This window comes from Balearica regulorum, chromosome 6 (assembly GCF_011004875.1).
Source record: "Balearica regulorum gibbericeps isolate bBalReg1 chromosome 6, bBalReg1.pri, whole genome shotgun sequence".
NCBI classification, from domain to species: domain Eukaryota; kingdom Metazoa; phylum Chordata; class Aves; order Gruiformes; family Gruidae; genus Balearica; species Balearica regulorum.
Window position 1 is genome coordinate 11,796,789 of NC_046189.1, and position 25,751 is coordinate 11,822,539.

General features: G+C 38.1%; 1 protein-coding gene across 1 annotated transcript; it reads right to left on the reverse strand.

Moving 5' to 3' along the window:
• Window positions 1-1,678: 1,678 nt before the first annotated feature.
• Window positions 1,679-24,920, reverse strand: SF3B1 (splicing factor 3b subunit 1; the record flags this gene model as incomplete). Its single annotated transcript, XM_075755786.1, is given in 27 exon segments — window positions 1,679-2,156; window positions 3,473-3,689; window positions 4,176-4,448; window positions 5,314-5,445; window positions 5,875-5,995; window positions 6,082-6,193; window positions 6,289-6,471; window positions 6,719-6,940; window positions 7,337-7,462; window positions 7,616-7,762; window positions 7,851-7,996; window positions 8,265-8,535; window positions 8,664-8,750; window positions 9,170-9,349; window positions 10,058-10,159; window positions 10,251-10,448; window positions 11,110-11,231; window positions 11,646-11,858; window positions 12,649-12,796; window positions 12,798-12,884; window positions 13,035-13,171; window positions 13,174-13,201; window positions 14,417-14,496; window positions 16,341-16,455; window positions 17,147-17,248; window positions 18,544-18,711; window positions 24,816-24,920. Coding segments are annotated over 27 exon segments (3,981 nt in total), but the record flags the coding sequence as incomplete, so codon positions are not given.
• Window positions 24,921-25,751: the final 831 nt, after the last annotated feature.

Genomic DNA, 25,751 nt, shown 5'->3' on the forward strand with positions numbered 1-25,751 from the left:
TGTAGGCTCCTAGAAAGTCCCATCATACAATATATGACCCAGAGATGGCCTTTTTACACAAGAGTTCCAGAGATGCACAAAGGTCCCAGGAAGGAAAAAAAAAAGCCTACTGATGACACCACACAAAGAATTGCGCTTCAATACTGCTGTTTCAAACCAGATCTCATATCAGACACTTGGGACAGCAAAAAACCCAAACACTGCAATTTTACGTACAATTCTGTTTCATCAAACAGATCTCCTTCCACTTTCCCTCTTTTCTCAGAAAAGTTTGTATCTTCCTTGAAAAGATTTAGGAAAAGACGTTTGAGAATTAAAGGGATGAGCTTGAAAGATAAAAAAAAAAAGAGAACAAGCTGAAGTTGCTCTCCCCCTCCATCTTACTAGAAAATTTTTACAATTTGACTTGTTTATAGAGTACCTGTTTTGCTAAGACACATCTAGAAGTCAGGAGCCATCATCCATTCCTACCTGTTTCAGAGCTCTCTTTTGGCTAGTTTCTCAACTCTCAGAGGATTTTTTCAGCCCTCCACCCTAAGGCCATCTGTAATACAAACAATATTATTACATCAGAAAGCACTACAAATAGACTAGAATGCACATTACCCTCCAAGGGAACAGTTCAGTAATAAAGACCTCAAGAAGTTCCTGCTGTTTTCACCTAAAGAATTTTAGAATAAAGCACACTGCTGAAAAAGGTCACTTCTTTCAGTTCCTAACAAACCAGTACGTTCATAAACAAAAGGGTCCCAAGTTGTCCTTACGTACGCCAAGTCCCTAACAAAAACTTAGGCCTTGAAAGGTAGGGTGGAATTTTCTTATATGCTGAACAGCTTAAAACAAAAAAAAAGCACGTTTATGTGAAACAGCAGAGAGCAGTCAGCTAACAACACTGCATTGAACTTGGCAAGATGGAAATTAATCACTCAATTTGAATCAAGGACTCTAAGAACAACATGCCTGACAGCCACCTACTACCTTTTATCTTACAAATGTAAGATAATGTACAATGCTACCAGAATGATTTAGCCTTGTGTTTTATGTGGTTGACTGTCAGATAAAGACCTTTTTTCTTTTAGTACACACACAGATGGACAAAAGCGACTGAGGAAATAAAATGCTTTTCTTATCTCAAGCTGAAGCATTTCCTATGTCACACACACACTTAGAAATTGCTTCATCTCAGGTGTTGGGGACATTACTTTCCTAGCTCTTTATATGACTTATAGCACAGCCTATAAATATTACTTATCTTTATACAACCATACATGCTAAAAGACATGCCAAATGTGATCAATATGCATAATTTGCCAACTGATTTTACACACACTATTGATAATGAACTGCTTAACTTCCGAAAATTTAACAAGCTAATCCGTCCCCACAAGCAGGATACTGCAGATGAAGCAATAACTACAACAAGCAATTAAACACTACTTTTTTCCATGAAAATAAACTGCCACTACTACAACCATCAGCCAGGCTACAGCTACATTATTGCATGACAAAGATACACACATTAACTACAGTTTGTATGTTTTTCTTATTTATTCAAAAGCTAGGGGATGACAAAAAGGGTTAAAATGTTTTATGCCACCTATTTATTACATGAACAAATACTTAATCCAAAGGGACTCGTTTTACAAGCCCCTCTGTCCAAAAACCACGCACAAATTAGTTTTTATACACAAATGTTTATTTCTCAAATAAACTTCCCCTTTAAACACAAGGAATGAAATCTAAATCTTCATAAAGATGAATCCAAAATGAAATCCCTCCAGTACATAGTAATCACTGTTTTCTTGGTCACTACTGGCTTTAACTGTTTAACATCAAAAAACAAGGACATATTTAAAAAATCATGCTACTGGATTCCTAGGTCTGCCTCTGACCAGCTCTATACTGATCTCCAATATTTTAAAATTTTACATCATCAAATCTGAAGCATTTAATTGAAGAACAGCTGTGCATTAAACACAAACAACTGAACAAGAAGATTATAAGATGTAATCAAGTTCATAACGAATATAGGTGTTCTTTTCATCATTATAGATTCTTGGATAATGTGCTATCAGAGCATCCTGTGATCCGATGTAGATCGAATTATAAATCTTCCAATAAACATCTCTGACTTTCCTGGCAGGGTGAAACAAACCCTAGAAAACAGAACAGAACAAAACATATTAAAGGCTTAAGGTCTAAATGTCTGTTACTGAATTTAATCAAGTTTTGCACAATAAGCATTTCAAAAAGCAATTACAGTAACTAACACCACTTAGAACAAAGAAGGTACACTGAATGTGTCAGTCCCAATTTTTGCAACTATCTAATCTAGCAAGTAGTAACAAAGTATTATTTAGAGGCAGATTTTCTTATCTTTTTTGCTGCAGGGAGAAATTCCACTGAATGTATTTCTAGTTTTTTATTCTTCTTTTAAAATAAAAATTAAAACCTGATGCAGTATATTTAGTTGGAACTGAGTCTTATCTTCAGCTCTGCTAATTGTGATTTGTGCAGAGAAAGCTAGATAGGAATATATGAGATAAACTATTATTAAACCTAAAAAAATGAGCAGAATGTGAAAGCTCTAGAAAAAACAGTTCTATATACTAAGAATACACAAGTAGTATTTGGAAAAAAAAAAAATACACTGTGCAATAGGCTTCTTCCACCTTCCCACTGATGTCAGTATCTTTGTGCTGAGGCCTCACACACACAAAAAAACCCCACACAGTGAAATTCCTTATCTGCAAATAATTAATAAAACGCTGTCACATCTCCTCTACATTGATCTGCATTACATTCATCCTTGCTTCCCACCCGTTATGTGAGTTTAGATTCTACAGCCAATGCAGCAACGACTGTTCTGTGCAATTACACAAAAAAGGTGCCTTCAGATTTTACTGCCACGTACACAGTTATAGAAGCTTAACTGACTAGTGTTGATGTAAAGGTATAAATTCTGATCAAGGCGCTGTTTTCTAGTGCTTCACTCTTTCACAGTTTTAAATGTCTTACTGTTTTTCTTGGCTAACAAATAATATTGATTTAATACAAAGCCTATCCTCTCATTTACTTATCTCGCTTATTACTTGTTCTCATAACCCCTCGCACTATTAATTTATTCTCTAGTCATTATTTAGTGTCATCAAGTTTGTGAGATGCTTCCATTTTACAAGTTAGAGTGCCAGGCTATCTCAGCCAATTTATATTCTAAGTTATTTGCTACCTCTACACAAGTTCCTCAATGTATTCAGCTATCTCACAATACCAAAACATCTGTTTGTTGCATATTTCAATTACTGAAGTCCTTGGTACAGAATGCCATGTTTAAAGAATACTTTAGAGAGGTAACAAGCCACACTCTTTTCCTTTGCTGGAAACCATCTTCAGTTGACTTTTTTTGTCTCCTAGAAAGAAGTCCTGCCTGATAATTGCTGTCTCTGCTATCCCGGCATACACGAGGACATACCTGTAAACAATACTGCAACATTCTGCAGGGACCAATAGCAACTCTAAGGCCCTCCAGAGCCCCCATAACTGCCTGAATGACGTGAGGAGAGGTTTCAAACACGTTAGGCCACACATAATTTAACAAATGATTAAGAGAATCTTCACAGCCAAACCCATAAACACCAAGAGACATGTGTTGCACCACGGCACTGGCTGTTTGTCTGTGTACAAGATCCCTGCAAAGAGAACAATGGTCTGTTAATAAATTATACTTAGAAGCAACATGACTGGACAAGCATAATATTTCTTCTCAGTAACACTTTTTTTGAAAGCCCTAATATACACTTTTAACCTATATTTACTGACAACAAGAGGCAGAGTAACAGAAATCAGTAAATTAAAAAAAGACGGAATTTTGGGACAAATTACCACACACTAATTCCGCAGCAAAAGTACTAACAATAGAAATTATCAAAAGCAGTTTGAATGTCAGAAGTCTTAACTCAAGATGCTTGTATCATTTCGATCTTCAAAAGTATTAGTAAAATAGGAGTATATAATCTGAATTATTTGCAAACAACAGCTTCCACATTATGCTGGTCACTTAAAATTTTTAGCAAACAAGGACAATATGCATAGTTGCTATCATTGAGACTCAGCTATATACTTAAAATATATGACTTACGGCTAACTCTACCACAGATAGAAAGAAGTCCACTCACCTGTCCATTAAAGCATCTTCAAGCAATGGTGTAACAGCATAAATGTAATCTTTTCCCATCTCTCCAATGTATTCAAACAGGAAAGAAAGAGATTTTAACACACCATTCTGGACATTCAGTTCCGGAACTCTGTATTCATTCATGAGTGCAGGCAGCACTGTGAAAGGTGAGCATGTTTCAGCTACAATAGCAATTGCTACTGTAGTGCATACTCTGTTCTGCCTTTCCTGTACTTTCAAGTTATTTAGCAGTGTAGCCAATACATCGTGAGGTCTGGAAGAGATAACGTGCGTGTCCATGTCAATAGATTAGTGAGGATTTGGATAAAGTTAGTTGAGTTTCAAATAGCAAGTGGCAAAAAGCATGGTTTAGCCCTTAAAAAAAAGTTTAGATAACTGGGAAACAACATAAACCACAAAACAGCTTAAGCAACTGCATGATCTTATTTTCGTAACCATTTTTTACTTTCTCTAGACTCTTTTTTCCTGCCTTCTGTTTTGCCTCTTGTAACCTCTGGAAGAGCAGCCTCTGCACTATTATTCTGACCCCACAGGTAATTACAAACTTGTATAAAACCATATACACGCTGACAGAGATAGGCGACGGCCTGTATAGATCAGCGCAGTTATGGTATTCCTTGGTTTTCTGCTCTATCTGCATTAAGTCAGTAATCGGTCACTTATTTAAGAATATGCATAAAGGTGGGAATTGTGCTTCATTCTACAATTTGCTGACTAGCAGTATCACCTTAGTGGCAAAAAATCCTTTAGAAATCAATAAAAGTATTGATTTGGGGAAAAATAAGAGAAGAGGGATTGGGTATTTAAAGGAGAGTTTATAAAAGAATACAGAGAGGGTCTGAATGTGTATCACAGTATCAAAAATTCATGAGACAAACAGCTCGTACTACCAAATTATACTCTAACCTTGTTCATCTACAAATTTAGTTCAAAAGTGCAGCACCCTATATTAATGAAGAATAGGTGACTCTATTCTCCTTCTATAAAATGAGTAGAATCAAGTCTACATATTTAACATGTTAAACATAGAGAAGTTTGAATATTTCTCACCAGAAAACTCAGAATCATCACTATGTTAGGTAACTGTGTAGAAGTGGATAAGCATTAGACCAACTTACCCAATTGCTTTCGCAATATAACCAAAAGTGTTCACTGTGGCTCTTCGGATAGCTTTCTTGTGAGCTTTTAATAATTCAAGCAGTTCAAAGCAGATCCTCATCCATTCTCTTGCAGAAACATACTCTGCACCTCTGAAAGAATAAACTCAGTTACCTCTTCAGTGACATTAAAAGTTTTTAAATAAAACCACATAAATTGCAGGACCTATTGATTTGCTATCAACAGAGGGATACTGCTCAAGCAATTTCCTTAATTAGGTATCTGTTAACATCAGACCTTCACTGGTTAATAGTTTACTCAAAATTTATTATATTCTGTGCATTCAAAGTTTGCATAAATGGACAACGTACTTCTTACAAACTGTCTGCAAAATAACATAATTACAATACGTTCAAAAGACTGTCTGCTAAATATCTCATTTTAAGCTTTATGCACGACTTAAGAAATGCCAAGAGATATGACAATAAATAACCAGATGCCAAAACTGATACTCAGCTTTCACTTTTGCTACAATAATTGCCCACACAGAGGGTCAAATATTTTACCATTAGCCAGCTTACCGGTCTGCAATGCGCCCAACAAGATCAATACAATTTTCCTGTACTTTCTCATGTCTGTTCTTCAAAATAGGTGTAAGCCGTGGCAGCAGATCTTTGATTGGTGGTGTCATCTTGTGCATACCTATTGAATTCAGAGAGACATACTTAGTTATACAATGCCTTTTAGTTTTGCCCTGGAACAGGCATGTAATCAATACACAAACATACCTATAACATTCACAATAGCCTTAAGTGCTCCCAGTATGCTGCCCAGTACTTCAGGATATTCTTCACCCAGGTACTCATACAACACAACACCCAAGTGTCCCATCAGTTTTTCCTACAACCAAGTAAAAAGATTTAGAAGTTATTTTTTTCTTCCCTCACTATTATGACATGCTACAGGAACTTTGGTAGGAGAAGTCAATACAATACCTCTTGACAAGTCTTCATGACAACTGCAGTACGAGAGATCAGGTCAGCAGCCTGCTGCCTAACTTTAGCCGATTTGTTGTTCAAACGCCACAAAACTGTACCACAGATTTGTGGCAAGTAGGGTTTAACTCTTTTGCCTAGAGCATTAACCACTGTGCCAAAACCATTCAGCATCACAGAATCCTGAGTGTAAAAACAAAGGAAAAAAAAATCAGACCAAAAGCAACACTACATTTTAATACTTAACATAATCTAAAATTGCTATTAAAATGCTAACATTCCAGAGCTAATTTCTGGATTTCATTGATTAGAGCACTGTCATCTAAAAAAGGATTCTAAAATCTAACTTAGAAGCATACATTTCTGTGTAACTAACAGTGAGCTAGCTCACTGTTAAAGTGAACCAAATACTAAACACCCTTGGCCATACCTCTGTGGTCTGTTCCTGAAAGGCATACAAGATACCATCAATAAGTTGTTCTTCCAGTTTATGATCAATGTCTGCTGCTCCCAGATTTCCCATTATTTTCTCAATTGTTTCCATGACCATTTTTCTGTACTGCTCAGCCTCATCTTTCAGATCATCCACAATTCTAGAAATAATTTCCGCTGCTCCAACTTTATTTGCCAGCTCCACAGTTGTATCAACCAACTGAAACATACAAATGTCAAGTGAGCAAACATTGTCAAAATCTACTGTCTACATCTTAAAAATAAATTTTCCTGGTCTGAAGAGGAGAAACAGCATCATGCATCTTAAGTGCACTACGAACAACTGTTTTTACCTTTAGAAACCATCCAATGTTTTAAACAACACAAATGGGGTGAACTCCACCTTACAAGTGACGTAGACTCATATTCACAAACGTAAAATGTGCCTCCTAAAAGCCTGTGAATCTTCTAGCTATGCAATTTCTAAATCACCAGTCCAAACAAAAATCAGTTTCAGGACATACAAGACACAATTAAGTGTCTAGGCTGAATGACCATTCTAACGTGAATTTTGTTCTACTGTAAATAATTTCCCAACTAAAAAAGTGCCAAATACCTGTCTGTAATTTCTTCTGTCCAATGCCATTCTGTGCTGCCAGAAGTGTTTGAAAAAAGGTGGCAAGATTTCTGTTTTAATGTAGTTTGCTTCAACACCATCCGTACCACAACACTGCTTTACCACCTAACAGGAAACAAAAATCCAACAATTTTAATTCTGTGTAGGGTTTGGAGTTTTGGGGTGGGTGATTTTTTGGGGGCTGGGGTGGGTTTTGGTTTTAAGAAAAGGAAAACCCGACATATTCAATATTAATGATAAACAAGCATTCTGACATACCTTCAACACAATTTTTTTCATCTCTTCATCAGGAGACTGGAACTCTCTGATAAGGATTAGCATGACTTCTCTAGTATAATAGTTTGCATACTCAGCATCCATGAGTGGAATCAGGTAACCAATAGCCTTCAAAAAGGCAGCCAAACCCTATTTAAATGTAGAAATATGTCTCTAATGAGTTACAGAAAGTATACATTCATTTCAGTTCAAACTAAAGAAAGTATTTTAGATATACCTTTCCTCTGTGCTGACGTATACCCTTCCATAAAGGCTTCAGAACAGAATCAAATGACTCGATACCATAGGGAGTAGCCGCCTCAGCCAAAGCAGCAATAGCCAAAGCACTGATGGTGCGAACTTTCTGCTGCTCATCCACCAGACCTGCAAGAGAACAGTGTTTGGTACCACTTCCTGTACTTCTTGTGACTTAAGTTCAAAACAGCAAAAATAGAGGGGCAGTATAAATGGGATTAAATTATTTTCAGGAAAACTGAACCACTATTCCTCTTTCAGAGTCAGCTGAACTGTTTCTCAGTGTCAAAAACACACAAAACAAGGACCATACTATTACTGTGCCTCACTGGGGTATGAAAATTTTTCCAAATATAAAGTGAATTAAAAAATCTTTGCCTGGGAAAGCAGAACTTACCATGTTCAATAATTTCAACCAAGCTCCTGAGATGAGGCAGGATAGCACAACCCATAAGAATAGCAATCTGCTGAACAATCTTGATGCCAGTATGCCTAGCCTGCCAGGATTTTTTGCTTTTACAGACAGCTTTCAAGAAGGGTAGCAGAGAAGGAATGCCCAAAGCAGAGGCAACGACAGCAAAGGCTCGAGCTGTTGTATTTCGGACATATTCATCCATGTTATCAATGTCAGGTCGCATTGTGGAGATCATTGTTGCCAAACCAGCAGCCTGAAGGAAAAACATACAAAACATACTAATTGGATTTATGATCAGCACAGTTAATTCTTCTGCCATGCCTATAAACATACAAGTACATGTGAGCTAACTCAATGCCTTAATGAAGAATGGAACTTTACCTTAGCCAAGTTTGAAATAATTTCCCTGCCTTCCACTCTAGCATAGTAGTCTTCATCAATCAGCAGGGGTTCAATGACGACAAGGATCTGAAAAAGATGAACAAATTAACATTTCCTTTCATTAATACTTTTAGTAGTATTTCTGGCCCTAATAGATTCCATGAAAGAGAGATCACTCCATGGATCCAACCTTAAAGCTTTACGATGACTGGATAAAAATTAAATCTATTATCCTCTTTTCACAACTCTGTCTCTAAAACACCTGGCCTAAAGATACTACCTAGATAAGATGCCCTTCCCACCTCTAAGGGTGTATATATAATTTTCACATCATGTCTTAATACTATAAAGCCCACATTTCGATCACACTACAAAGAAACTAAAAGTATGGTTTAAGAAGAAATATGAAAGCCAATTACATTAAAAAAATGCAAATAAAATATACACCTCTCCTGGCAACGATCAGAAAAGGCAAATCAAAGATTAAATAGTAAACTGCAACAGACCTTGTGTACGTATGGTCGGACCAAGTCATCCAGTTTGTAAAGAATTCTGTCAATGACTTTGACAAGCAAGTGACGCTCCTGATCTTCAAGCGTTGGTGACATCAGCAGAGGCAGAATCTGATTAAACAACGGCCCTGCTCCAAATTCCCGAGCTTTATCAGTAATTTGTCGCAACGCAGCCTAAACAAAACCAAACAGCCTATCAGTTAAGTTAAGGAAACACCTCTGAACAATTACAAAACAGGTAGATATTAACCAAATGTAATTCACTGCAACCACAGGCTTCAAAATACTTGCTCCTGACACTGCAAACTCTACTTCAAACAATTTTATGCTGATCTGTTTAAAAACAAATGCGTGAAGAGAAACACTCTGATGTTAGCTCCCAGGTGTTCAATTTTCAAAAAAAGCATGCTCCTGGTCTAATATTAAGAAAGGTTCCACCTGACAAATAGCTTACACACCACTTACTTGCATCTAGACCGCTTGGTGCTATGCTCAATCTAGAGCAAAACCGTGCTGAAGAGGCAGCTAACGTATTGCATAATGTGTATGGCTGAAACGTAGCTAAGAGCTACACCACTAATTTAAGAAGTAAAATCCAGAAAATTACAAAGCCTCGTAAGCAAGAAGCACTATAAATCTATTAAACAAACCTTATATAAGCCATATACTATTTAGTTACTGACATTACTGTACAAAAAGCAGCAATACTAAATTACTCGAATGACAAACAAAAAGCCACACAGATATAGAAGAGGAAGAAAGCACAGATACCAAAGTTTAGGAGATTATCTTAAAGAGAATCCCATAGAGAACTAAAACTGAAAACAAATAAAGATTTTTGAAAAATAAAGTTACATAAATGCACCTGACAATTCACCTTACCTTTCTCATAGGAGGTGTGCCATTTTTTATTTTCAGGAGTAATTTCATTATTTTTCTCTCCTTCTGTTCTTCAGGACTCAGAGTTGATTCATCAACATCAACCTACAAATAATTCCAGAAATATAAATAGGTATTGCTACTTATTCAAAAGAAATGAGGAAACTTTAATCAGCATGAGTGAAATCTCATTTACCAGCAGTTTATCAAAGTATTGGATATCATCTGGTTTTAGGAATGGAAGATTGCCAGATGGCTGGTCATTAACACTCTTCATGGTCCGGTCTTCTGTCTGCATGTGGAATCCAGTCATACCACCCAAAGGCGTTGGAGTTGCTGTAAGCTTACGCGCTGGAGTGCGAATAGGTACATAACCAGCTGGTGGGGGAAGAACCTACAGAAGAACGAACAAAATTTATCTTATCAAAACAGATATAAAAAGAGGAAGGCATCAAATACAAAACACTACTAAAAACTTGTATCTTCCATTTTATTTGTTCAGGGATTTGGGCAAGTGTTCTTGTGCATACATTAGATCCCATGTGCACAGCAATACAAATTCACTGTAACAGTTTGCATTTGGGCCTGTCCTCTATTGACGATATTTCAGGAGAAAGCTCACTTCCACTGCTGAGAGCTTGGATAATAAACTTTGAAGTCACCTTACAAAGAAGCACTTCAATATCTGTATCAACACAGCGTACTTGCTAACTTAGAATTTGTGACTCTCTTCTATGTTTTTCTATGCCTGGTCTTAATATTTTTATCAGTTCATTCAGAGCTCATTTCTGGCCTTGACAGGCATTCCCAACATTGAGAAGCAGAACAACAAGTGGCCATTGAGATCACCTTTAGTTCTCCCTTTCTAATGGATTTACAATAAATCAGTAACTGAATCAAACAAATCTCTACAATCAATAATCAATATTTAATGTGAAACATTCTACTTCTGGAACAGCTGTTTAAAAAAAATAAAAAAATTTTAAAAAATCAATATCCCCTGGCAGAAAAACCCCCCAACACCAGTCTGCTGTATTCTAATCCACATGAATTACCTTATATCCTTCTGGAAACATAGCATCCAACTCTTCATCAGAAAGTGGTCTGTTTCTCTCATCAATTTCCCTTTCCCAACGCCAAGCCTGCAGCTGTTCAGGAGTCATGCTCATGATATGACCTATATTCAAATTTTTAAAAATAATTTTAAAAAAGGGTTGTGGGGTGGGTTTTTTTTAAAAAAATCTTCTGTATGCAGATGACTTGTTTACTTAACCTTTAAGTGCTCTCTTGAGCCAAAGTTGCCATAGCACTTGAAATCTGCAGCCAGTAAGATATCAAACTTTTCGAGAGCCTTTTATCATTTTTTTTTACCAACTAAATTGAACAGGAATAGACACAGAACCTTAGTCTCGATTCTCCTCCAAAACTGAGTTTCTGTGAGCATTAAAAATGGTAAACTGAGCATATACTGACTGCTTTCACACAGGAAGGAGAACATGTTTGGCAGAAGTCTATTTCAAAATACAATATAAAGGTAAAAGCTTCATTTCCACAAAAGAAAGTTAAGCCTTAGAGAATGGCCTGGGCTTACCTGGTGTAGGAGTTGCCATGTTCATAGCTGGTGTACCAATGGGTGTTTTGCCAGGTGTCAGAACAGGAGTGCTGCCACCCATCTGGCTAGCAGGTGTTTCATCCCATCGTGACTTTCTTTTACTAGCTCCTGGGGTCGGTGTCTCACCAATGGAGTCACCACCTCTATCTGTACGAGGCGTCTCAGCCCATCCACTGCCGTGCCCCGGAGTATCTAAGGAAAAACAAAACAATTTTTGCAGAAAGCTCAACAGTATATACTCCAACTAGAAAATCAATACCCAAACACATTTTTAATATCTCGTCCCCATGTCTATGCAAATTAACCAGTATCAAATAAATAAATACTCTAGACAAAATAAAGACTACTTTGGTGAATATTGAAGAGACACAGGCATTACACTACAAACATCCAACAGAGAACTTTATTTTATGAAAAAAGCATGTCATCTTCTTGCTGAATCTTAGCATGAATAGATAAAATTCTAAAAAATACAAAAACTCAGATATTCTAGAAATTGGACAAAGTACTCCACGTACTCATTCATAAAAGCATTAAGGAACAATGGTGTTTCACTGTTCTCTGACACATGAACTTTAGTCAAATTAGGCAGGTGAGAAAATGCTTCCAAAACTTGTTTTAATGCTAACTCTTCAAAAAAAATAAACAGCTCAAAACCAATACACATAAATGTATTGTATAAACCAATTCAACATGAGCTCCTTTACACATTAAAATCCCAACTTGTGGCAGTCACCAGATATACCACAAAACTTTGACTCGATTTTTGAGCTGAGGTGCTTTCACAGACATGAGTTAAGCTAAGAGGCGGAATTCAATGCTACGAATTCAGACAAAAACATCACTCCACATCAACCACTAGAGGTCAGAATAGAATTACTTCTTGCCTGACTTCTGAATCTACTGTTTATTTAAGATGAAAAAATCCTACACAATTAACCATTCAAAACTCATTACGTGTTTTCCAGTTCGCCATAAATACCTCTCTCTGTTTTAGGTGTTTCATCCCATCGATTTTTACGTGCACTGGAAGTGGCACCTCCATGGCCTGGTGTTGCATGACCAGGCGTATCCCGTCCGGGTGTTGCAGCTCCTGCTGGTGTATGACTGGGAGTCGGATCCCATATTTTTTGAGCCTGGGGTGGCACCAGGAGTTTCACTACCCTTTGCACGGCCTGGAGTTTCATCCCATCGCAGAGATGGTGTATGTCCAGGAGTCTAGGCAAGACAAAACCAAAAGTGTTAATCCCTCTCGTACTATACAGTAACAGACTGCTAGTTTTTCAGTAGAGTAAGAAACTTCTGGAATTCAAGAGGATTAGCATTAATGTCTTCTGCAGATAAGCCGATGAACACTAGAATTGTTACCTCTGCTTGATCCCAACTGGATAATTTTTTAGGTGTAGCACCAGGAGTCTGATCAGCTGTCTGATCCCAACGCCGTTTGCGTTTTGAAGGTGGCTGAGATGCGGCTCCATTGACGACTTTAAGCTCTCCAGCTTTAGCTTTTCAGCTAGTTGTTGCCTAATTTCCCTCTATTCAAGGGAACAAAAAAGACAAACATAAGAAACACATATCTTAAGAAGGTCTCTTCAGATTATACCTTTTAAAAGAGATTTCTTCAGCTGTATCATGTATTTTTATGCTATTTTTGAGGGTTTGCTCAAATAACATGCACTTAGCTACTGTTGTCACTTTCAAGTTCATTTCTCTTTTCAAATTCTTCTATGTTGATAGAGCAGCTATATGTTTGGAGGGACTGTTTTTAAATTGATTTATTATAAAAGCCATTATTACAACAAATGCAAATGCATGGAGAATTTTGAGTGCTATCAGTTTCTGTCACTGATACGTATGCCTTAAAACCATTACACATCTGTTTCAAACAAGTTCCACTTCAGTAAATTAAAAAGCGTATGAGTTAGAAAACGTGTTTACGTGAGTTATTTCCACGACATAAAAAAAGCTCTGAAATTCTTATTTCAAATTCTGAGATGACATTGTTTAAAGCACACTAATCCAGACTGGTTTCACTTATCAATGCATCCACAAACCAGTAATATTGTCAAAATTATGAACTAATGCCTCAATTAAAGTAAGTTAAGTAGGAGTAAGTCAACGTACATCTATAGAGGTCACTGGAACTACAAGATCTTGCTTCAATTAACAAGATAGCACTGTAGGGATTACACGAGAGATCTGATTATATTACCAACATCATCTTACCTATTAAAATGAATTTTTAATAGCCATGAATAAAGCATGTAATTTTTTTTTCTTTTTTAATATTTAAAAACCAAATGTCAACTTTACACCAGTTCTTAGTACGGCAGTATCTGTTCTAAGGCTTCAACAAAAGCCTTTTAAAACCTCCCTGGATTCCCCTCACACAGAGCTCACAAAACCAAACATTTCTGACAGCGAATACCCTTCAGTGACTGTTAGGTTTTTGTGCCTCATCCTCTGAAAGAAATAAACAAAAGTCCAAGTGCTATAAAAAAAAAATCCAGATTAAATATATTGAGACTATTTCTCCCTTGGTTGTTTAGGTATTATGTAGAACACATGTTTTTCATAACTTTCATCTTTAAAGTCTACTGACTTTCAACATGTGAATAACAGGATTTTCCAAAGTAAAGGACTTTTAAGTCAAAACAGTCAACAGAATTTCCATTCCCACTTTCTTAACATGCTTTCAAAGGTTGTAAAATGAAACTAAGCTCAGGTGGAAAACCATCCCCTCCACACACCTCTTCTTTCGTTAAATGTTGTTCACGCATAACATCCATGTATGTTCTGGCATTCATTTTAGGATCTGGTGTCTTCCCTCCTGCGGAAGAGAACAGCAACAGGAATGGAGCACAATGAGTATAGGATAAGCAGAACCTATTGACTTTTTCTAATGTCCTGCTCTAATATTATATTATTCCATGATCATTTAATTTTACTTTTTGATTGAAAATTTTTAAAATTACATGTATCTTACGTTTATTCAGTTTGCTGATCAATTTAACCTGTTTGAACACAAACATAACTACTGCAGTTTCAAACAAATATTTTAAAGCCGATATAAATGATAAAATGACAACACAGTTAAGAGTCTTCAGAAGTGATGGGTTCCTGGGTTGCTAATCCGGAATACGTACACTTTCGTGCCTTTGTCTCCATCAGCAGTTCTGACTTCAAGCAGCAGAATAGAAGCCTAGAAAATTATCTCTTTACCATTAGTAACACTTTGGAAAGATATTTATATTCAAAACATTACCTTGTGTAAGCTGTTAAATCCTAGTTTTTTTCTGACTATAAATAACTATTGCACACCTAAGTAAAGTTTAAAATGTTTTATCATAAAGACCCATTTATAAGTTTGACAAATCTGGACACGTCTCCCAGATCTTCTAGTGTTATATTGTAAAAGGGCTTCATTAAAAAACCAAACCAAAACAAAAAACCCCCAAAAAACTGTATGATGACACTTTCCCCCTCTTCTCTTCTTAAGGTACAATTGTGATTGGGAGCTGAATGTAATACAGTACATATACCACCACAACAATACTCACAGGTAATGGGTTTTGTATACCATATGCTGTTTTATGCTGTGTATCTTGCGTTAATTAATCTTTTAAATACTTTACAAGAAGCCCAACTTTATAAAAATGAGACTTGTCAAGAAAAACACTTTTCTTTAAGAAAAATGTGCAGATTTGCTATACAAGTGGTATAGCATCATTAATTTAGGGAAAAAAATAAACTTCTTAAACATTTCTATGCTGAAGATCATTGCCCAATTGGCTGTGTCATTCTGACACTAGCTTTGATAGGACTTTCCTTTGGGATACTTTTTCACCATAATCTACACAGGATGTGTTGAACTGCACCCTTAAGAATGCAGGACAGGACTGGCATATAGCAGTACTGCTGTAGGAAAGAAATTAAGGACAGTTAGTATGGGCCTGTGAATTCTGACAATACATGTTTATATCAATTACAATTAAGCAAGTAAAATAATTAATATCCCTATTAATTCATGCAGGCTGAAATTCGCATTTGTAAAACCTGCAAAATAGCTACTCATTTTAAGCCAACAGGCACCTTATTGCCACACGTGAAACTCACTCACCTGAAGAAAGTTTCTGTCAGACCCACTAACACCCCTTTTCCTGACTTGCATTCTAAAAATATCAGAACAGACTTGAACTATTAAATAGTATCAAAGTCTTATATATGCTTTTGTTTCTTTTAGCTGTACCACCTAAGTTTACATAGGATGGTAAGAATTAGGTGCTCTATTTTGAGAGCCAGCATTTCAAAAGCAGTAACCCTGTAAATCTATGACTTGGAATGAAAACTTTCAAGGTACTGAAAGAATCCGAGCACTCAATAGACAAGTTGTTCAAAGTATAATGCACAACCCAAACAAAATGAAAAGAGAAACCTTTAACCCTTTGTGTTTCTATGGCAATGGCTCATTATTTTCTTGTCCTTCTACCTGGAAAGAAAACTTGTATTATAAAGATGAAGAATATGGCATCTAGGTTTTCAACCAAATCTCTATGAAAAGGGGATGTTTAAAACAAAACTAAGTTTATAAGCATGCCAACAGAAATCAAAGGGCTAAAGACAATTAAAGACAACAAATCTCATAAAGGGTATAGAAAATTCAAAATAAATTACCATCTGCAAAAGGATCAAGACGCTCAGGGGAAATTATCATCATCCGCCTGTGCTTTTTGTACTCATCTTCCCGATCTGCAATCTTTTGAGGACGGTGTTCTGCAAAAGGATCATACTAAAAACCAAAAAACAGCTTATTAGTCATATATGTATGAAGAACAATATGAAAAGTGTCTGGTAACCATAAGCCATAAGTATTACTAAAAAGGCCTACTTTATTTTTAATCTCAGCTATGCAGGAATGTCAAAACACTATGCTAATAGAAACTTTACTTCTGTAACTGGAATTTATTTTTTTTTAAACACAGAATTTCTTATGAAATAAAATAGCAAATTTTTGTCAGAAGTTAAGAAGTTTATTCACTTGTTACCACAGTACTTCATGCTGTCAACCTTTCCCCTTCTTTTTGCAGGGGAACGCTGCTTCATATGCTTTTAAATCTCACAGAAAAATACTCCAGGAATATAAAACATAAGTGATTATATTTTCTTTACAAAAATACAAGTACAAAGGACATTAAGTTTTCCAGTTATTTTCATTTTTGAACTATCTGACCTATCAAAACATGGGGGTTTTAGTAGTTTAGTGTATATGCCCACTTGCCTTTACATGCAGAAGTGCCAATTTTTATCGCCCTGTGGAATTCTAACTAAAGCAGTAATGAGCTTACAGCAAAATTAAAATACCATAGCCCTTTACGTACATCTTGTATGTCCAGAAGATAAGACCTGGTCTCAAAAAACTTAACACTTCTTTCCCCTAAAACCTACAACAGTACTTTATTGTGCCTTCAATTAAGATGTACCTGTTCAGTAGACTGTGGTATGTCATTAAGCAATGCCACTGGAGCATGGTAGCCTGGCTTCTTCTGGCCAAGCAAACTTGTAGATGGGTAGTCATCATCATCCTGTCAGTAAAAAGACATGGCAAATTTGTTGTGTTGATATTACATTCAGATAAAATAACGTCAAATTAACATACTGTGGTCACAGAAAAGATTAAAATGGACAACTAGAATAGTCAATTCCAAATTTTAGCAAGCTTTTTCATATGGCTTGTTTATTACTCCTAAATTGCTGAATCAGATAAACCTACCCACATCACTAAAAAGTTAACTTTGTCTCTGCAAGACTCAGGTATTCTGTGATATGCTACATTTAATCAAGCATGTTGTCTACACTAGTTATACAAAAAGTCTGTATTTCATATTAGCACTATGCTATAGTTCCCTAGCTGGCATATGAAAACCGGTGCACAGAAATTCAAACCATTTCTTCTTAAAAGCCAGCTAGAGATAGAACAAAACTTTAGTAAATAACCCTATAAAAAAAGCTTCAGAAACAGTGAAAAATTCAGAAATATAATGTTAATTTAGTTACACCTTCCTCAATCACAATAACAAGTACTCAAAATGTGTAAAACGCTTTTGCTATCTATTTCCTCATATTAGTAGCCAGTTTCTGTGCAATAATTTACAGCAACCCAAAAGAAAAACTGCTCTTAAAAACTATGCACTGATTTCAGTGAGACCCTGTAATGGAAATTTTTAATTAAGGAATTCTTAGAAGTTCTACAAATGACACATAGTACATTTACTAAAAGAATATACTAACTAAACTAACTGCATAGTACTAAATTGAACATAACAACCTTCCTTCCTCTTAAAAATATAATTCACTCAGCGCAATATGTAGTTGCCTACGTACTTGTGGTCAGAACCGTAGTTTCTGACTACTCCTGCAACTGAATATGTGGTCTAATGATTAACAGTAGAAATTAACATCAAGAAATCTTACAAGGAGGATACATAAAAAGAATATAATACAGTGAAAAAGTCAATCTGCAAAAAAAAAAATTGCTCTGAAATTTGAACTGTAGTAGAAATAGATATCTTAAAATAGTCCAAGTTTGTTGGCCCAAGATTTATTAGATTTTTTTCACCATCATTTTCATCTTGGCAGCAACAACAGAACAAGTTAATTATTCCAGTCAAGGCTAACACTGATTAAGTACCAGGCCATAACTTTTTGCCTTCTGCTTGGGCCTACATAACTTTCAAAGCACAATTCATGAAGTACAAGCCACACTTAGAACTTAGGAGCTTCCCAGATAAGACTTCAGCAACTGCTATTAAAAATTACTCAAAATTAATTCCAAAATACTTAAAATGCATGACCTAAAAAAATACATAAAATCACTTACATCTTCCAATTCAGTTGCTGCAATAGAAGTGACATATCCAGCAAACCTGCTGTCACTGCCACCATAGATTTCTTGATCGTAATATCCTGTGGAATCAAGGCCTACTCCTTGTGCTTCATCAAGAGCAGGCTTTTTCCTTGAATTTCTCGAATTTGGTTGCTTCAATATCTAGGGTAAAGACACACACACAAAAAATCAGGTCTTTTTAAACAAGCACACAAAATTGTAATACTCATGTTACCACATACAGCAATTTTTTTTCATCCAATTTCAAAGAGTATATCTACAGAAATAAACAAATATGACACACAAAACTGCAAAATCATAGTGTTTATAAGAAGGTTTTACTTAACTTGTAATATATCCAACACAGACTACTTCAGTTGTATGGCCTAAAGCAAACTACTCAAACCCACTGTTAATGTATTAAACTATATCTCATCTTTCAACAGAGATAGCAGAGAAGGCAGCATTTTTCAACAACACGCTAACACAACACTGTCTCAGCAAATGTAACCCTCTCATTAAAAAGCCTTTCAAGATGTTATTTACAATTAACAAAACAATTTCTTGCTAATTTAAACAAATCTGTTCAAAAGAGCTACTGCATGAGCTGTCAAATCTGAAAACATTTAATAAACAACACCTGTATTATGTTATCTAACATATTGTTCAATGCTGTACTATCTTTAAACAAACAAAAACCCCAAACACTCTAATATGCTACTAGATACCAAGCTAGCAAAAAAAAAGTTAGGACCAGTTTCTTTCACTCTGACAGCTCAAACAGTATCTTACTCATTACTCTCATGACTATTCATGCCTGCACCACCACCTTCGAGAGTCTACCTTTCTTCTGGATAATGTCCTTCAAAAATAGGACAAGTGGGAGCTTTGTCGTTCTTTAACATAACAGGGTCTGACTTCTAATCAACTTTGGTGGCCATCTTTGACCTTTCAAATTTTGGTACTTCTCAGAAAGAACATAACTTGTTAACCCAGAAAACAAGGAACGAAATTAAAACCATGCTTTCCTCCTACATGTTGTAATGCAACAAGAACGTAAGTTACAGTAATCCAACTGTTACCTACACTCAACAAATGTAACTGTGATGCAGGTATATTGAGGCACAGCTATCTCCATAAACAATTATTTACTATTCCATCTGAATTTTATTTGATTCAATAGACACATAAAGGACAATTATCCATACAATGTGAATTTCAGTACATCAAACAATTATTTTCACAGCCAAAAAAGTACCCGAGTTGCATTTCATGGCTGAAGGAATACCAAGGATCGTGCTTGAGCAAGAAAGTTGGAGTATACAGTCTCAAAAGTCCCTTCCAACCTCAACGATTCTGTGATTCAACGTCTCCCATCTAAAGTGGTATTGCCTGCTTCATTAACTTGAGGGAAATTTGCTAATTTGCAAAACCCACAGGAAATTCTATTTACAAATAATCTTAAATCTTGACTATTCACTAGGATTTTTGCTATTGTTGCTCATTTCTCTTTTTCAGGACTAATAAATTTCACAAGGTTTTACCACTGAGATACCTTGCAAAAGACATTAAACCACAACATCTGCTAACAAACCTGGTAAAAATTAAGATTAGAATACTTTTTTTTTTTAAGAGGCAAGATTATTGCTAATCCAAATTATTGGACCTGACACATAAATGAGGGGGTGGGGTGTTGACTTTGGTGGGCTTTTTTTTTGTTGTTTTGCTTTGTTTTTAATGACAAAGAAAGACTGCAGATCACAATTGCTTAGTTTAAAAGTTTAAACCGCCAGCCCTGTAAACTTCAAAACTTGAAGTCAAGGCTGGGTCCTTTTCTTATCACAAACTGCCACTAATAAAAAATAAAGCCAACACTGTAAGCCAGATTATGCCTCCTGTACAAAGGCATGTTTTCTATAGAGGTAACTGAACACGTAGTTTCACCTGACAAACCTTTGCTAAACAGCTACGAGTGAGAATAGGATTCAATGTTCATGTACAGTCTGTAGAACTGGCAGTTAGAAACACTTTAAGCACAGTAAACCTGACAGCAAATCTGCAATTCCTGCAGTGGTCTAGTGGGGAAAGAAAGAAACAGCAGAAGTATGTTTCTAAACTCATCAAGAGTCCCATGCATGGAAAATACATCATAGTAGCTGATAAGGAGAATCTTGCTCCACCCTGTTAAGGGCTTCCATCAGCTTTTGCAGGTATCTACAACAGGGTAAGTTGGACAGTCACCTCTGCGTTACAGAAATCAATGGCATCTGCCTTGAACTCATAAGAAGCTGAAAACTGACAAAAGCCTTATACTGCTGGCCATGATCACCTGCTGAGTCCTGCCCCCAGGGACATCCAGCTCCCTCTAAAATCCTGCACAGTATAGGGGATTCCAGTGAGTCCAGAACTTGAGACACGTTGCTCCCCAATATGTTACTTCCTGCAGGAGCAGCAGAAAGAAACTACTGCCGAATTAGGGATCCCTGTCTTGCCCACAGAGGTCTCTGATCATTTTCAGAGGCATACCACACGTATCCTGTTTACCACTGTCACCTGAAGGTATTCCATTTTTGTGAAGTTGTCCTATGGCATGATTATGGAACTGATACAACTCAAATGCTTTTCTCACAGATTTTTTAGTTCTGTTTCTTCCAAAGAGCAGAACAAGTTCCTGGTTCCTTTTGCAGCCTGGTGCAATGCAGTGCTAGGGTGAAAGGGAATACTGAAGCTTCCATTGCTACCAAGGCCAACACTACTAGCACCGAGTGCTTTTAGAGTACAATGACATTGTTTCTTATTTCTAAAGAGCAGTTACTGGAATACCACACTGCCTCTTCAGTAGCATATTAAGTCCTGATTGTGCATCCATAGCTGTAAAAAAAGCCTACAGATCTTGCCTACAATACAAAAGCCTTTCCATCATCTGTCCACTGAATGAACCTGACCATATAGCTTAGCCAAATAAAGCACCAGCAAGTACCCTGCCATGCTACCACCATCAACAGAGTCTATCCAATCAATTGTGGGTTTCCGCAGCAAAAGCGTTAATACAAAAATATTTTTGCTATTAATAGTTCTTACTAACACTTTACATACTAAGGCCTTGTTCTCTTATTTTATTTTTAAAATAGCTATATTTTCTGAAGAGGGTACAGATCTCATTTATTATTGGCCTTCTCCTTTAAATTACAATGACTACAACTGTTTGCAGACTAAGGAGCACTCTCATTTTCTACAGCATAACCTGCTGGGTATGTATCATGAAAGAAAGTCTGCATAGAGTCTACAGGCATTACAAACCCCCACTTATGGCCCATAATTTTGAACTAATGCCATGCAGTCTCTAAGAGCTAGCTTAAATGAAGCACGCTTTGAAGAGAACACCCATTTGACATGACCCAAAACCCCTTCAACCAGAAGGTCTAAGAGATCTGCAGTCAAAGGTAGCCTGACTGCCAGTTTAGAAAGCATCACATATTTAGGTGGAAAAGCCTATTTTGACATTAAAGATGTGTTTACCTTCCTTGGTCTAACTAGCACGTTCTTGAAAAAGCTCACAACCTATTTAACAAAGCACTTATATCAAATTAAGACAGACTAATCATAGAGTTTAAAAATACATTGATTAAACCATCAAACAAATACTTTGCTTTATACAACCAGGACATAAACTTCAGGCAAAGACAGAGAAACAGTAAAGGGAGCGGAATTTAAAAAATAAATAAATAAAAAAAAGGAGGGAGGGAGAGAATATTGTACTGATCATGCCTTTTTCTGTATTTTTCTCTAATATATTTTGGTATTTTAAAAGAGGTAACTTTAACACGCAGAGTTGATTCGAAACATACCGTAAACGTTGAATATTATAAAGTCAATATATTTGAATTCAAAGTCACTGAAAATCTAGCTCACAGCCAGATCAGGATAGCCTTTCTCAAAATATACAGTCCATTACCATACATGTAGTTCTACTTGCAATGTTTGGCATGTTAGACATTATTCAGCATGAAAAAAGAAAGAACTACAGACTCTGTACTGAAGTACTATTTTACAGCGTAAATAGCTTCTATGTTTTCATGCCTCATACTGCTGCATATATAGCTTGGCCTGTGTAGCACTCTCATACATGTTAGGTCTGTTTGGAGATCTCTCTGTTCTTTTCTGAGCAAGAAAAAAAATTATCCAAATTTAAAACTACCTTTGACAGCATTCAAAACTCAAGCATTTGAGGCTTTATAAACTGCCCTTTAAAACTTTACTTTTCAGCCTGAAACAAAGGGTTCCCCCTTCAGTTATGTAACTGAATCTCAAACTGTTTTGATATCTCTTTCAAGTTGTGTCTTGAAGACATCAATCAATGAGTTTTTATCAATCAACGAGTTTTTAACAAACAATATAAAGATGTGAAAAATCTTCTAAGACAAGTTAGTAACAACTCAATTTGAAAAATCAGGAACTGAAAAAACATAAGATAGAACTCAGAAGAAAAAAATCAAGCTGTTCAGCTAAGACCTCGTTGTTGGGAAAGACATTATTACATGGTCATACTGAGGTATAAATAATTTTTATTTAACTACATACACCCCCCTTTAAAACCTGTTCTGATACAACGCTAATCAAAACACATGCAACTGGAAGTATGTCAATGTTTTCATGAACTTCAATGGACCACCATTTGCTTCAATAAATAAGCATTTTAAGTTTTTAAAAAAATAAATCTACTATTTCAGTATTAAAAGCTCTTCAGGTCACAGGAAAGGCACTGTGATGGGTAGTATCTCACAATGCAAGCCTTCTACATGTCACAGCACACAGACAAAAGAACTTCCGTATATTCTCCAAAAATGTTCTACAATGTTAAAAAATAAAACTGAATTAAATATTTTTTTTAAAAAGTGATGACAGCGGTTTAAGCTTTTCTTCATCCATAAACTCAAACCGGGTCTATGGTGTTAAAGACTACATTAACTTCACTTCCATGGAAGATGATGAGTCTCCATTTCACAAGTTTTTTCAGTGCAAGACTTACCGCCCCCAAAGGCAACGAATACCTGAGCGCCCTGCCTACCTCACAGTGTACAACCACTGTCCAGAGATAGTTTTTGATTAATGAATTACGGATGTAAATTAACATAAAACACAGCAGAGCGCCTATCATAAACAGAAACATGAGTAAAAACCCCAAAAGCAAAAAGACAGAAGCAGAACAATTCTAAAAATTATTCTCCCTTGCCTGAAGATATTTAAGAACAGAACAAGCCACAGACATCGTCCAAGAAGAAAGCTTGGATTCATGCTGTAAAGAGCTGGAAGCAGTAGTGAACACAGCCACACAGTACCTCCGAGAGTAACGCTCCGCCTATGAAAGCCCTCACTCACTAAACCGCCCAGAGACCAGTTTTCCTACGTAAACACCCAGCCGGCAGGAAGTCTCCGTGCTAAAACGGCAGTTGAAATGCTTGAGACCTCACAGCGGTTTTTCCACTCCTTCGGGGCATTTTTCTCAGTGAGCACTACGCCGACACGACGCCCAGCAACAACTCGGCCATGCTGGCTTTCAGCGGGCAACACCCCTTCACCCTCCCTCTCCGGCCTCCTTGTTTACTCCGGACCCAGGTCGAAGTGCTCAGCCAAGAGAAGAAACTTGTGTTTCTGACATTTACGATGCAGAACTGAGTAGGCGTACAGCGCGATTTTCACCGAGCGCCTGTCGAGGGCTCGACGTGAGCGGCAGGAGGGGGCCGGGGCCGCGGGCAGGTGCACGCAGCGATCGGGAGCGGAGGCGAGGAGCGGCCCACGGGCGGCCCTTCGTGGAAGCGCTGCTCAGTCTCGGCTTCGTGCCGGCAGGCGGGAACCCCGCAAGGACCCGCGCCCCAGCGACGCCGCCAGCCCCGTCAGCAAAACCGGAGCTAAGCGACGCCGTCCCCCCTCACCCCCCCGCGCGGGCCTGGCAGCCGCCACCCGCTCCCCTCACAGGCACACAGCGAGGGCACCCCCCTCAAGTCAGGCTCCCCCCTCGGCCGCCCCCGCAGCCCCGCTCCCTCGGCCCCCGAGCGCGAGGCGGCGGCCCGGGCATGGCGGTGACACAAGCGGAGACGCCATTACAAACAGGCCCGGCCCGCCTGCCGCGGGGGGAGCCCGCCAGCCCCCGCCCGAGGAGCCGGCCCTGACGCTGCCCAGAACCAAGGAGAAACACAACCAAAAGACGCTGGACGAATACGCAGGTACAGGGTGCGCCGCTGCGGCTGTTTCTGGGTTTTTTTTACCTTCGTGGGTCTTGGCGATCTTCGCCATTTTGTCCAGAGCGAACAACGCCGCGGCGGAACTGGCGCGGCCCCGCCACTTCCGCTACGAGGGGGAAGGCCGAGAAGTCAGTGCGCAAGCGCGGCTGTGGGTCGCGCCGCGTCCCGCGAGGCGGCTGGCGCCTTGCGCAAGCGCAGTACGGGCGGCGAGCAGACGCCACTCTGTCGGTTGGGCAGTCCTTCGGGCCGGGGCCAAAGCCCCGCCCACTTCTTGATGGATGGCGCGGTCGGCGAATGACGGCGTGGCTGAGCGGCACGGAGGCGGACGCGGGAGGGTAGGTGCTGAGGTGAGCGGTAACTAACGGTCCGTCCTGAACAAGGTGAGGACGCCGTGGGCACGGCTCGGGGTGCGCCGTGGGCTGAGGGAAGGTCAGCCCGCCGTGAGAGGCTCGGGAGTCGCCCTGACAGCCTCGTGGACGGCTGACAGCAGGGAGGGTGCCAGAGCATCCCCCGCTGCCGCAGGAGAAGGGGAGGCCTCAGGAGAAGAGGCCGCCGGCTGTCCGGGAGAGCAGGACAAGGCTCGGAAGGGGGCTGAGCCATTTGCGGTGCTGGGACAGACGAGCTGGGGGTGCAGCCAATTCCACTCCCCCTAAGCATTGTCCCCATGCTGATGCAAATCTTTTATCTGTGTAAACATAGTGGTTCCCACCATCTGTCCTTTTCAGGGCAGTTCATAAGGGACAATGTCTTCTGGCCTTCACGCAAGTAAGAAGCTATTATGTATATGAAGGTACAAGCGCTTCAGTGCTTCTCTGTTATCTTCAGGCTAGAGAAGGGAATTAATGGCACTCTGCCATTATCTGTCTACAAGCTGTCTTCTTCCCATTTGAGACACCAAAATGATGATGATACTTCCAGTATACTGTGTGGACAGTCAAAATGCAATCATCAAATGTGTCA